Source organism: Polyergus mexicanus, unplaced genomic scaffold, assembly GCF_030449975.1.
Source record: "Polyergus mexicanus isolate NDT 795.1 unplaced genomic scaffold, iyPolMexi1.0 SCAF_8, whole genome shotgun sequence".
In the NCBI taxonomy this organism is placed as follows: Eukaryota; Metazoa; Arthropoda; class Insecta; order Hymenoptera; family Formicidae; genus Polyergus; species Polyergus mexicanus.
Window position 1 is genome coordinate 10,918,896 of NW_027223328.1, and position 14,018 is coordinate 10,932,913.

General features: G+C 31.0%; 2 protein-coding genes across 5 annotated transcripts in view; one reads left to right on the forward strand and one right to left on the reverse strand.

Annotated features, from left to right (window-relative positions):
• The window catches only part of Nrx-1 (neurexin 1), a 213,077-nt gene that overhangs the window by 159,836 nt on the left and 39,223 nt on the right, over window positions 1-14,018 (forward strand). For all 4 annotated transcript variants that reach the window (XM_070300469.1, XM_070300471.1, XM_070300470.1 and 1 more), the window contains 3 exons: window positions 1,522-1,630; window positions 8,921-9,240; window positions 9,444-9,735. In XM_070300469.1, the coding sequence (XP_070156570.1) occupies window positions 1,522-1,630; window positions 8,921-9,240; window positions 9,444-9,735 (721 nt within the window). The remainder of the gene's footprint in view (window positions 1-1,521; window positions 1,631-8,920; window positions 9,241-9,443; window positions 9,736-14,018) is intronic.
• Window positions 8,828-12,557, reverse strand: LOC138935698 (uncharacterized). The gene is made up of 3 exons (XM_070300477.1): window positions 12,031-12,557; window positions 10,778-11,005; window positions 8,828-10,632 (listed from the first exon to the last, which is right to left on the reverse strand). The coding sequence occupies exons 1-3, from the start codon at window positions 12,291-12,293 to the stop codon at window positions 10,626-10,628; spliced, it is 498 nt and encodes a 165-aa protein (XP_070156578.1). The 5' UTR covers window positions 12,294-12,557; the 3' UTR covers window positions 8,828-10,625.

Here is a 14,018-nt window from a genome sequence, read left to right on the forward strand (position 1 = left end):
ATGGAAAGGGTTAATCCGTCGCGCGCTTTGCATTGTTGTCACATTAAGCTCTCAGATATTGCATCGAGCGACGATGGCAACCTGAATTAACAATCTTGAGTCGAAGTCGCTTGTAACTCTCGTATGCTCGCGAATGAGTAACCAGACGTACACGCACCCACATATACCATAAGTGCGAAGCGCGCAATAATTTACGGTAATCTTTCAATCTCTGTATCTACACGGACGCGTTAATTGGGCGGAATAATTGATATGATAACGCGGCAAGCTTGATGATTAGTCTACGGAAAACCGGATTTCCGCAAAGTTTGAGAGCGTTTCAATGAAGATTTCTATCTCGCGTTTGCTTCTGATTGTCTGCGCAATTTTCAGTAATTTATTAATTCTTCTAATTGTTGCGAGAAAAAAATTGTAAATAATAAAGACGATATTCAAAAAATATGTCAAAATATGCAACGAAAAAAAAAGAGTTTTCTAGTATTTTTAATTATATATACAATATATATAAACACTTTGTATTTTATAAAAATTTTATAATATTGTAAATATTAAATATATGTAATGAGTAAAAATTGTTATAATAGTTTTATAATATATAATTGTTAATATTTTATCTCGATGAAAATTATTATATTTATAATAAGCCTTTTATCAATATTTTCATATTTAGATATATAGATTTTGCATTTTATACAATATAATATTACATTCTATATTATATAAAAACTTTTCAAAGTTAAATTTATATATTATAAATAACTTGAATTTTTGATTTAAATAACATTTGGAATGCTCTGAAAAAAGCATGAAAAATAATTTGATAAAAATACTGTTCGATTTATCAAGGCAATTTATATGTCAAGTATAATTTTACTAATAGAGCCTTTGACGAAATTGAAACCGATTTTTCTTCGATAAAGATTCAATTAATTTTTTTTTGAATTTATATATTGAATATAAGAAACATATTTAGCGATTGATGATGCAAATTGCATGACAGCTGCAATCAGTATTTGCAATAATAATATCCAATCCGGCAATAGCAGCGATGCATAGATGACAAACGCGTGTCAGGTGCTACACGACGCATGATATCGTATGTTGCAATGGAAACTGTGTCAGATAGTGACGAGTTGCTTGGATTTATGAAGCTTGGCCGAATGACAGACATCTCATAGAGATGGTTTATCGATAGCTTTAAAGCTATTGTGACACGTTGATGACGTTGCTGTAAAATGCGATAAAATGTCGAGAACTCAGTGCAAATATATCGATCGACTTTTTGTTTTAGCATTTAAATTTTAGAAAATAAAAAAGGATTTTTTTCGAGAAATTAAATTTCCTTTGGAGATTTAAAACTACTTTAAATATTTTCTCTTCAAATTAGAATTTTCCAACATACGGAAAATTGTCATGCGCGGCTTTAAACTCTTCGCTTTATATTATATTTATAGTTATTATAGATATTTATCACAGCCAGCATCCTAAACGATAAACTTAATCGATACTTTTCAATTTCAGTTATTGGTAGCCGGACAGGGTCTTAACGATGACATGTGGCATACACTGAGATTCTCCAGACGGTCCAATTCGCTCAAATTCCAGGTCGATGACGAAACAGCCATACGAGGTATGTACATTTAAAATTAATTACTACGTAAATAAAAATTGTTATAACCGCTAAATACTTCTTTACTTATAAGCATTTGGCAGCAGTTACACAGCTTTTATTCGAATATTTTTTTTTTCTAAATTTGACATTTTTATAAATATTGACTTTTTTAACGCTCGTAATTAAATACCTTGTATGTGTAAGCGACATTGTCGAAAAGGATCCATGATACGAAACTTTATATGGTAATTAAATGTAATGCAAAACAACGAATATTGGATGATAATCAAATAGAAAGGAAATTAAATAGAAAGAAAATTAAATAAAAGGAAGGATCGGTTAATTTAGACACGAACTACATTATTGACTTGACGGAAATGAAATGGCATTGGACGTGTAAAGTGCAGCAAATTGTACGTCGGTACCAGATGCAAAACAGTTGATTGGTTTTGTGCAGCAGCGGTGGAAGTGGCGTCATCGATCGCAAAATATAAGGAACATTCAGGGGGAAAAACAAATCTATTCTAGGACGTCAACGAGAAAGAGAGAGAGAAAAAAATAAAAAGCACATATACATCTGTTATTGCATTCAGAAAATCGTTAAATGTTAAGATCGAGAACGGGAAATATGTTAAATGCTGATTTTTCATTTACTTATATTACATTTATATTTTATTATTTATACTTACAATTGTTTTATTTTTATTATATTCTATTATTATATATACTTATTGATAATCCAGAATCTAAGCTTTTAAACGATATATTTTATTTATTTAAATATATGTTTTTGTCTATATTACACGACACACACAAAATTATAAATAAATATTAAAATTATAAATAAAACTTTGTTTTTTAAATTTCGTCGCAAAGTAGATCGTTTAAAATAATCTTTCTCAAAATATTAAAAAACATTAATAGATATTTCTTTTTCTCAGAAGAATGTCAAACGCCATTATATATAAAATGATCACAGCCCGCGCAATAGCAGCGATAAATCTAAACGACTCTCTTAAATGCATGTTTAGAATATCGATACTTTGCTTTTACGATAATACAATAAATCCTTTTCCTATACTAAAGCTTTTATATAAATGTAGAGCAGATACATACTTTAGCAAAATGTATTGGAAGACTATCATTTATTATAATTTCTGAATTTTCATGATTATATATTTTTTTGCAACGAAGAAAACCGAAAAATATAATTTTCAATTATATATCTATTTCTAAGAAATTTACTTGCAATTATTTTTAATGTAAAAACTAAATTGAATGTCTTGCTATATTCACAAAAGGAAAGTCAATAATAATAGTCAATCATAATTGTCTAAAGAATATGTAATTTAAAAGAAATGCGTTTAATAAGGAATATAATTACATATAAATTAATTTTGCTTTTGGCAAGTTAGAGAAAAACGATTATCATATATTGGTTTATTTTATACGAATTTCGAGAAGAGGAATTTTCCTCTCGTGATGCGAAGGCGTTTTGCATCGATTGTATCGATTCGAAGAATCCTTATATTGTACATCGTATGCATGTGCACGTTCGAACTTCTCGCTACAAGACGAGAGATCGCGCGAGGGAGTAATATCGTATTTCAAAATCCCTATTTAGCATAAATATCTAGCCGCGGCCTCCGGAATTTTGCCGCGAAAGTCAACGTGAGAGAAAAGTCGAGAAGAAATAAATAGAGATACAAGAACGCGGAAAAATAGTAAAAGTGAAGACAAAAGATAGAGACTTACGTTTGACACAGTGTTTGATGTTCTCATAAATGTCATCAATTATTGAGTAACATTGTACAGCAATATTGAATAAAGAAAACAAATTGTTGATATTGATTAGAATACGTATAACATTGAAAAATGTTACTTACATAGAAAAAATTTTTCCTCAAATATTTGAATGATTTCAATATATATTATTACTACTGTTTTACTCATATACAAGAATGGTAACAGCAAGAACTTTTAATCATGTATGTACATACGCAAAAATTTTGGATATTTTTATATGTTTGATTATTTTTGTATATTTTTTAGCTTTTTTTAGAAACATTATTTAATTTATTATTTTTCAATATAAAAATATTAACACTTATAGTCAGTTATTTTAATTTTGCATGAATTATTAAATAAATTACGTAATTAATTATTAATTATTAAACAATTCACATAGATTGCGATTATATAATTAATTATTAATTACTAATTACGATTAACGCATTACAACTTTTCTTTGCTTGAATCATTCGGTGCTGTAATTTGTGTATTATTACGCGTTCTTTCAATTTAAAAATAATTAACAAATTATATTTAAATTGGTGAAACTTTCAAAGCGCGGTGCAAGATATATTCGAATTCAAGCATTATTAAAGAAAAATAACTATTATCCATAGAAAAACTGTAACAATAATTTCCTATTCCTCTTATCTCACGAAGTACTTTGATAAGCCGTCTTGATACGTTTACGAATCATCAATTGTGGGAGTTAATTAATCGCGCGGATGATAATCTTTAATTGTGCTCGTAAGAATAATGACATTTAGCTCGTAATACTTGAAGCAGTTCGTGCAATTATCTATTGACTCGAATGACAAGATTTAATAACGACAAGAACACAAATTTGAAAATTTTTAATATTGTTGTAGATAAGAACTTATATATCATTTTTGACGTTATTTTATTATAACGGAAATTTTTTCCCATCATCTCACTTTTATATACTTCCACCTCCATCGTTCGAAAGAAAAACGAAAGAGAAACTTTTAAATAATAATAGCATATGTGTGGCAACTTCTCTCATAAAAAATAAAATTTTGAAAGTGATCATATATTCCAAGAACTATTATCCCGTAGAAAGATAAGCGAACAACGACAGATAGAATGTCGATGTTAATTATCTCGCAGTAAAGTTATGACGTGTTCGAAATTGGAAAACAGGAATATTCGATGGAAAAGCGGAGGGTAAGCGGAAAGAACAATGAAAATGCAGAAAGAGAAAGGTGGATAGAGATAGAGGATGGAGAAAGAGAGACGGAAGGAGGGTAAGGATTAACTGCATCGCACGACTAAATTGCCCCGAGCGTATAAATACAGGTGTACGCGAGACCGAGGGTGGATTTTGCCATGGAGAGAATTCTACCTTTCGATAATCAATTTCCACATCGAGATTTATCAGTCGATAGATTCACTGTGGTGCGGCGGATCATTCGGTCTACCAAGATTTATGCGAGCGCCATACGACGCGACCGTGGCCTCGTATAGGAACGACGCTTTCGCGCGGAAAATAATTTTCCGCCCTCCTTCGATCATCGCGCGCCGGGCGATATCAAATGTTGTTACTTGTCGAACCGACGAGTCGGAAAGATTGGCGAACATTTTGAAACTAAATCGTCTCGTCGTTCTCAACTATTGTTGTTAGGGATGATCAAATAAGAGTCATCGATTAGATAATAGTTGGATAAATCTTCCTGCTGTTTTGATGAATAAAAAAATACATGGAAATAGTTAATGTAAAATCCTATTTTCCTAGAGTCATTTTTTATCCATTGTTCTATAAAGAAAGAGATTTATAGGTTTACGTCATATGAAAAAAATAAATGTTCTATAAAGGCTCTAACAAATTTTAAAACGTAAAAAAGAAATTTGTTTCTAGTATAATTTCCGAGAAAATTACTTGTAATATAACACGTTACACATGAAATGTATTACGTATTTATTGTAAGTACTTTTAAGAAATTACATGCGAAGGACACCTTTAAATGATTCGACAAGGAAAAAGATGAATAATTGTTTCACTATTTCATGGATTTGAATAATTAATGAAAATCATCGAGAAAATTTTGCAAGATTGACGAGCGAAGAAGCGCACATCGCAAAAATTAAAAAATTTTTCCGGCAATTTTTCACACGAGTTTCAACCTTCTCTCGGCGCACTTTCGCTCCGTAAGTTGTATAAATGGGAGAAATGTTGGCGAATTAGAAACTGCGGTGTAGTTTGTTGCAAAATATAAGTTTCCTTAAACTGAAAACTTGAGACGCATGTTAAATAAACAACTTTATTATAAAACTTAGAAAGACATCAATCTTTCTTTGCGATATTCAAATATATATATACGCAGATTTTTCAAATATATTTTTATTTTTTACACGCATATAAATATCGAAATTTTTTAAAACGGAAATACGCGGCGCATTTTTATTTTAATGTTTTATTTATTACGAATTTAAAATTAAAATCAAATTTTCCTTAACGCAGAATTTCACTTTGAATTAGAAATATTTCTTAAATAATTGAAAATAAAGAGCTTTTTTCAGAAATTAAGATTTACAGAAAAATATATTAATGAAACCTTTTTTCTTATTAAGTTTCAAATTAAAAGAATTGTATAGAATATATTATCAAGTATCAGTAAGAGCAGCTCCTTTTGGAAATATTATGTATTCGATATCAATTTTAAAAAAGAATAATAAAAAACTTGCACGGTCTTATTCGCAAAATTCTTCACTACTATGTCACTACTGTATTTCGATTTTGATAGAGCGTTTCTCTCTTTTTTTTTTTTTGGAGCACGCGCTTCCTCCATCAGATGAATTACAAATTTCCCGCGGGTGTTCTCGATTCTCTGGAATCAAAAATTCAAAATGCATCGCACAACGAATTCGCTTTTGCATTCCATTGGCGACTTTTTGAGCTACTCTTATGAATGCTAATCGACGGTTTTTCAGAATTACGGTTGTGTTACTACATGTGTCAGTCATGAAAAATATATTAATAGACGAGCATATTATTTGTTTGTGATAAAAATATTTTAAGTAACGAAGATGTGTATGTGTGTATGTGAAAAATATGAGTCAAATATAATACGCTTTACAGAAGCGTAATCAAATGAGATATAATATAATAATAATACGCATAATAATATAATAAATAAAGTATATAATATATAATTATTAGAGAATAACGCAAATACATAATGATAAAATATAATAAATAAAGTTTAACAACTACACACAGCTTTATATAAAAAGACATTTTATGGACAAAGACGGCATATGACTTTCGAAAAAATATGATTTTCTTTATATATACATATAATATTGTTCTAATTATCTTACATATATTTAAATTATTCTTAGAGAATAATTAAGTAACCGAAAAAAGAGAGAGAAAAGCTTTTTTAAAAATATGTTATAAAATTTATATATATGGAAAATTTTTATCCCACACAACAGATTTATTTAAAAAAAAAAAAAAAAAAGGTTTGACGTATTTCCGCGCAAGAGATATTATTGGAATAAATTATAAATAATTCCATAGTAATTTGATAAAAAATTTTTCTTTATTCTTCCACGTCACGTTTTATACTGGGATAACTTACTTTTTATTTAACTTCATTGAGAATGATCTCATTAATTCGTTAATTTCTCTGAATCGACTTGCTTGAAAATAAAGCATGAAAAAATTTTAAATTCTACATTTTTTAAGTGTTGGAGTTCTATTCGTGTAAAATTATATTATCTTCAGAAAATAATGTTGTCAATAATGAATTACACTTATATAGGTATGTTTAAATTTAAAAGTCAAAGATATTCGCACCCGTTTCTATATATAAGAAAATATTTTACACATCACTTTCCGAGCGACCGAATGATCAATACTTGAAGAAGCACGCGTTACTTTCGGACATTCCTCTCGACGCGGAGAATTTTCTCGGCTCGTGCGAGTCTAAGATCTCGATTTTTCTCTGTTTACGCCGATCCGCCGACCTTATTATTTACGAGCGATAGATACGAGACGGTGCCATCGATTTTCCCGACATCCAACGGACGGATTACAAATCACGGGCATGCAAATGCGCTTTTTATCGTTGCCGACTCCTCGAAATGCTCTTCACGCCGCCGTCGGCTGACGCAACGAGAAAATGCATCCAAAATCGGCGATGGGATCGACACAGCGTGGCATGCGCGACATTCGCGGCACTCTATCGCAAAGGGATGCGTTTCCAAGTATAAAGTAAATTATAGCCAACGCGCGATTCCATCAGCGCGTAAATGCTTTTTGCAGAAATTCTCTTGAGACTGTCACGCGCAAGTTCTCGTTTAACAAATGATGGACACACTACAAATACGCAAACGATATTTTAGAAATATCTCAATATGCTTTTTGCGTGATATAATATCTTTCTGATATCACATCACATACGAGTATACCTTTAGTTCAATATCAAAATTACATTATATCCATTCAAGCCATCACTATAAATAATAATAATATGTAAATTGTAAATGGTATATGTACATATATATAATTACTATGTGTGGCAACACATAATAATTCTATGGGGATGAGAAGCACCGATACAGTCGAATCAGTATATCTCGGGATATCTTATTAATATCGATAAATAATCCATGAGCGCATTCTGGGCTCTTACCAATCAGCCCAACTTCAATCTATAAAACAATCTCCATAGCTAACAACAGTAGCCGTTGTGAAACAGCCACCCTCTCAAAGCTGTCTGCCAAATCACCCTATTAAACTGACGGCGAGTGCCGGCAATATTGAGTTAGGTGGCAATAGCCTAAATTGCAATAGCCCTTTACTTCGGTGCAATCGATCGTGTTGGAACAACGATAATTACTGTACAGCGAGGCCCATGCGGTTTCTGTCTTGAGACCAAAATAGGGTTCAAGACTCATTTAAGTATTAAAATTCTGTAAACATGCAATTTTTACAAATTTTGATCAGCGCTCGGTTTCTTTCGGTTAATTTACTGCATTTAATGAGTTTTGTAAATACATTATGTTTTGGCTTACAAAATCAAGCAAGACAATTATTATTGTATAATAAAATTCACATACATAAATATTAATATAATATATAACATTTTTAATATTGAAACATAGGAGAATGAAAGATAGAAATTTTACGAGTATTGATATTTCTGTTTCGAAGAAATAGAATCTAATTAAAAAAAAAAAAATAAAAATAAATAAATAAATTTAAAATATTTTATAAATTTATTAAATAAATAAATTATTTAATAAATTTATTATTTATTAAATTTCATAAGATATATTTCAAGTTTCAATATTTTTTACTTAAAATCATTTCTTGTTTTATTAAATAAGAAAATTTCTCTTTCTATATATATATATATAACAATATATATATATATATATATAACATATTCTCTTATATAATTTAATTATACAAAATGTCTTTTAATATTGTTTTTATTTTCATTGTATAACACATCATAATAACTCTTATTCGTTGTAATAAAAATTTAGCGGAAACGCAACTGGGAAAGCAGAGCATCTTGGAGTTTCGCACCCTCCACGTAGGCGGATATCCTCACGCGGGCGAGGATATACCGCATTTTGTGGGCCAACTGCAGCAGATCTGGTTCAATGGATATCCATATCTGGAGATTGCGCGCAGCGTTGGAAGCCATCAGGCCACGCATGGTGTTACGCCCATCATCAGGGTGACCGGCAAATTCGGGAAGAGAAATCATCCGGTTCACCATCCGGTGACATTTACCTCCAAGCACACTTTTGTAGGCCTTCCGGTGCTCAAGGCATACGTGGAAACTAATATTTACTTTCAGGTAAATATTGATAATATAATTTAACTTATAATTTAACAAATTATTGACTTTTCAATTCACAGTGTTTCTTAGCCAATTTTCAACAATGCTTCATGGAAATGTCGAGAAAGAGAGAGAGAGAGAGAGAGATTATCGTATATTCATTTATCATATTTTTTTAATTTAGTTTTAAAACATCAGTCAGAATAAAATACATTTTCCAGTTTAAAACGCGTGAGGCAAACGGCCTGATCCTTTATAACGCCGGAAGGGAACATGACTTCATTGCAATCGAGTTGGTTAACGGACACGTTCACTATGTGTTTGACCTTGGCGACGGTGCCGTTAGGGTCAGGGACACCTCCAAGTCGAAATTGAACGATGGCAAATGGCATGCCGTCAGCATCGGTAGACCTGCTTCAAAGAGACATACCCTCGCTGTAGACGATCACGTGACCGCTGTCAATAGCCAGGGCAGCAATGAAAATCTCGATCTTGATGGCATTTTGTACATAGGTAAGTCCAGAAGGCTATATTTTACGCATTTAATTTTCAGTTCTGATAAAATCTGAGCGTCACGCTTTCTTTATTTAAAGCGCTTGTTGCACAATGTGTGCACGCGTTATACATATGACGCGTTTAATTAGGATTCTATTTGACAATTTTATTTGTATTTGAGATATTATGACAATAAAATATAACAGCGTGTATGCAATATTAATTTAATTTAATTAGTCAATCGTGATTTACATTTCCAATCCGTTTCATCGTACAAATTAAATATATCATTCATATATCGAATTCTTAATTACTTTAATAAATTATTAATCATTTTCGTCTAACTTGACATATTTATCGTCAAATCTGTTTCATTCTAAACGGTAACAAATCTGTATTTTCTTTAATCTTGTTTTTAAAAACAAGTAACTTCTTCTTTTCTTTTATTATTATGAAAATATTTCTACACATACCACAATTTAGCGTTTCTCCACATCTCAAAAAAGAAAATACATGTAATGTATAAATTTTAAAACAATAGTAGATAGTAGAGCTTCTATATTGCATATTTATATTGTTTTTACTAAAAATATGGAATTCAATATCACGGATTGGAAACTGAACACGCATCGTTAAATTTTAAAATGTGTGATGTGTCAGAGTATACTTTCAATAGATTTAGAAAACTTCTACAATTATACGAATTACTGTTCGCGCCTTTTATCAATTACATATTTGAACATAGAATATACGTATAATGCGCACACGCACAATCTATAGCATTTTATTAATGATTTTCGCTCTCTCATTACGAATCTAAAAATCTCGCTAAAATCAATCTTGATGATTGAAATAATTCAATTATTTAAGTGCTCCTTTTTTTTTTACCTTCTCTTCTTCTTTCTTTTTCACATTCTATAACCGAAAAACAAAATATTCTATTAAAAATCCGATAATTATAATATAAATTTAAGAGCCATTTTTTAATTACGTAGAATGTGTACTAAAACTTTTGATCGTGATGTTAATAACATTGCATAAATGGAAAAAAGTTACTCACATGATTACTCGACAACGTCCTCTGCTATCCATTCTTTGTCCTTTCGGGCAATATGTAGGCGCTGTTATAATATTCCTGAATCCAATTTGTGGAATAAACTCGTCAGGCGTCACGATATCCTGAACACCATCACTGTCTTCTCTCTCCATTTCTCTCGTATCCATATCATCAATCTCAACTCGCGAAACTTTCTTTTCGTCTGTCGTCGGTGTCACTTTCGTCGAAGTACTAATTGGTTCACGATAAAAATCACGTAAGATTATCGTAATATTAGTAAACATCTATATATATGTTTGACATTAGTAATATCTTTCATTTTCGATTCCGGCATTTCCAAATCAAATACGATATGCATTATTTTAAAAATGTTGAAACACTTAAAACTATATTTTTATTAATTATTTCAATATTGTGTATGATTTGTTATTAATTTTTAGTTATGTTTAATCTTTTATACGCGTCAAGCATTTAAAGATACCAAACTACCAGAAATAAATATGGTAAATATGTAAATGTGCTCGACTCAAAAATACCTTATACATATGACTCGTTCCAGTTACGTAATTCATATTCTTTATCAGATACGATGAGTTGTTTTTAACAAGTGGCTATATAATAAATATTGAAGCATGTGTGACGTCTACATTGAAGTGTAAAGTTAGTTCTCGAAGAGACCTGTGTAAAAAAAATTTTTTCCGCGCAAATGTATAATTTGCAAATCAACGCGACATCTGGCCCGATGTATAACGAAGCGGAAACGTTATATGCATTTTAGGATGTAGAATTTAAATTACTGGTTCAGAAGCAAACTTAGGAAGCGTGTATCCATCATAGCGCGAATTCTAAGCACGCGCAAAAGCCAATTCAGTATAATACACTTTGTACTTTAAGATTTCAATTTCCAATCTTTTTTGTCGAAAATTCGCAACAGTTCTCGTAAAATATTGAATAAAATTTCGTCGATGTAACGAAACGTATTGCCAAACGAAAATGTCCTTGCACTAATGGTAATGGTAATCCTTCTATATTTTATCTAATGTTACCACTCGACAGCAATCGACTACAAACGACAGACTTGAAAGGTCGCAGTCGCAGAATCGCGAACTTTTCATACGCGTAGTATGCAAACTAATTCTAAGCTCGACATACACACACACACGCATGCATCATGTACACACGCACACATACATATATCGATTTATTAGTTTTAACGAGCTTTTTTCGCATGAATTTTTTATATCGTTGATACGTACTCGTAATCTTTATTCGAGTATTTGTACTCGTTGCTAAATGCCCATTTCTCGTCCGGTGAGATGTAACCTTTCATCAAATGGATCTCCACTTGCGGTGGTTTCGGCTCCGGATGCACTCTTTTCCATCTGTCTGGTATATTCTCTAGGGCTCTCATTGGTTCCGGGAAGAGACGCACGATCAACAATCTTTGCGGTCGAATTATCGACGATGACGTTGAGAAGCCAACGATCGAGATTAGCGAGATAAAATCGCGAGGAGACATATCAATATATAACTTTTAACAAAATATAATATCGATTTAATAAAACATTTAGCTTTAAAAAATAATTGTCAAATTTCTATCTGTTATATATATATATCGATTATCATCTTCTTATCGCATGTCGACTGATCACATGGATTGATTTTCGAAGCACCGTGCGATCGCGTAGTTCTCGAGCTTATCGAATCGACTGGATTGTTAAACTAGATTGATAATTCGAATTCACACAGTTTCAATGACGGTGCATAGACGACTGTTTGAAGCGCGAAATGATCGGCCCCTATAACTAACTTAGCAGGCCGCACATCCGGCCTTCGACCGCAGCGCACCCGCAAATGTAAGATTAAATTCGTAAGACAATAAAACATTCGTATTGTTCACGGTTCTTATGACTAATGCGATTTATGACAATTTGACAGAATTCTGATAAATGATATTGCTGACTGATAAGAGCGAGCGAGCGACCGAGATAGTTTCGACGTAAAAAAACGCTTTTGAATGTGATTAATTTACAGCTAATAATTATTTTCGATAAATTTATTTAATCCCCCGAACGCAATCACATGTTTTTATATAAGATAATCCGTTATTAATACGTGCGATAATTTTAAAGGAAAAAATATAGGATATGTTTTTTTTTTCATTAAAAAAAATTTGCCTTTTGAAAACAGCGGTTATCAAAGTATAGGTAAAAAATTTAACATTCTAGTAATAATAATAAGAGATTATAATTTAAAATGCTGCAAAAAAAAGTTATTTATAAAATACAAAAGAATTGTTTTTTCTTTATTATTACATATATATGCAGTACGTAAAAAATTAAAGGGGCCACTTTCTTCGTTTTACAGGAAAGGCAATTTTTCAAGTGGCTGCAAGACACTTTGTCGCGTATAATCAGATTGAGATCAATAAAAAAGCGTTACGAACCTTGAAGTTTTTAGTTGCAGAATTTTTTAGTCGAGTTCAATTCTTTTTATTTCTTACAGAATTACATTATGAAAAGGCGACATCCGTCGATTGATCAAATTTTTCAAAAGTTTGTCAAAGAGTGCCGAAGAAAAAAAGATAGTGGCACAATTTCGTTAACTGAATTTTAAAGAGCAGAATCTTATCTTTGATTTGTTTTTTCAATAAATGTCCTACGATCTTTTTCGCCAATTTATTCACTACTAAAGTAAAATCTATCTGTTGACATTGAGCGTTCATAATTAATGAAAAAATTATCGCACAATTTAATTATCAAAAAAGTTATTTAAAAAGAAAAGTCGACACTTTAAAATACACACTAATTGTCTTAAATATTATATTTGATAAGACAGTCTTTTCTCCTTCTTTCGTCGAATAATTATTTATGTTGATTCAATCTTTTTCCAATAATCTCGACCTTGATGTACATACATTGTGAGTTTAGATATTGATTGACCTTGTTGTAACTGCCACCTCACACATGTATAGGTTTTTTAAATATACTTACGTAAATGAAAAAAAAAATAAATAAAGTTTTCTATTGTCATTGATTATTTCCTGCATGATGCCTCATACATAGCGAGATATACTATGTATAATCCATGTACATATTAATCAGCTATGTATGTAAATCTTAGTTATTTATTTTGAAATCATACTTATATATTTTGATTATCAATTATTTCTTGTAGCACTCTGTTTTTGCAATTAATCATTTCCATGAATTTCTGAGTATTGTCGACGACAAGGGAAAATTAA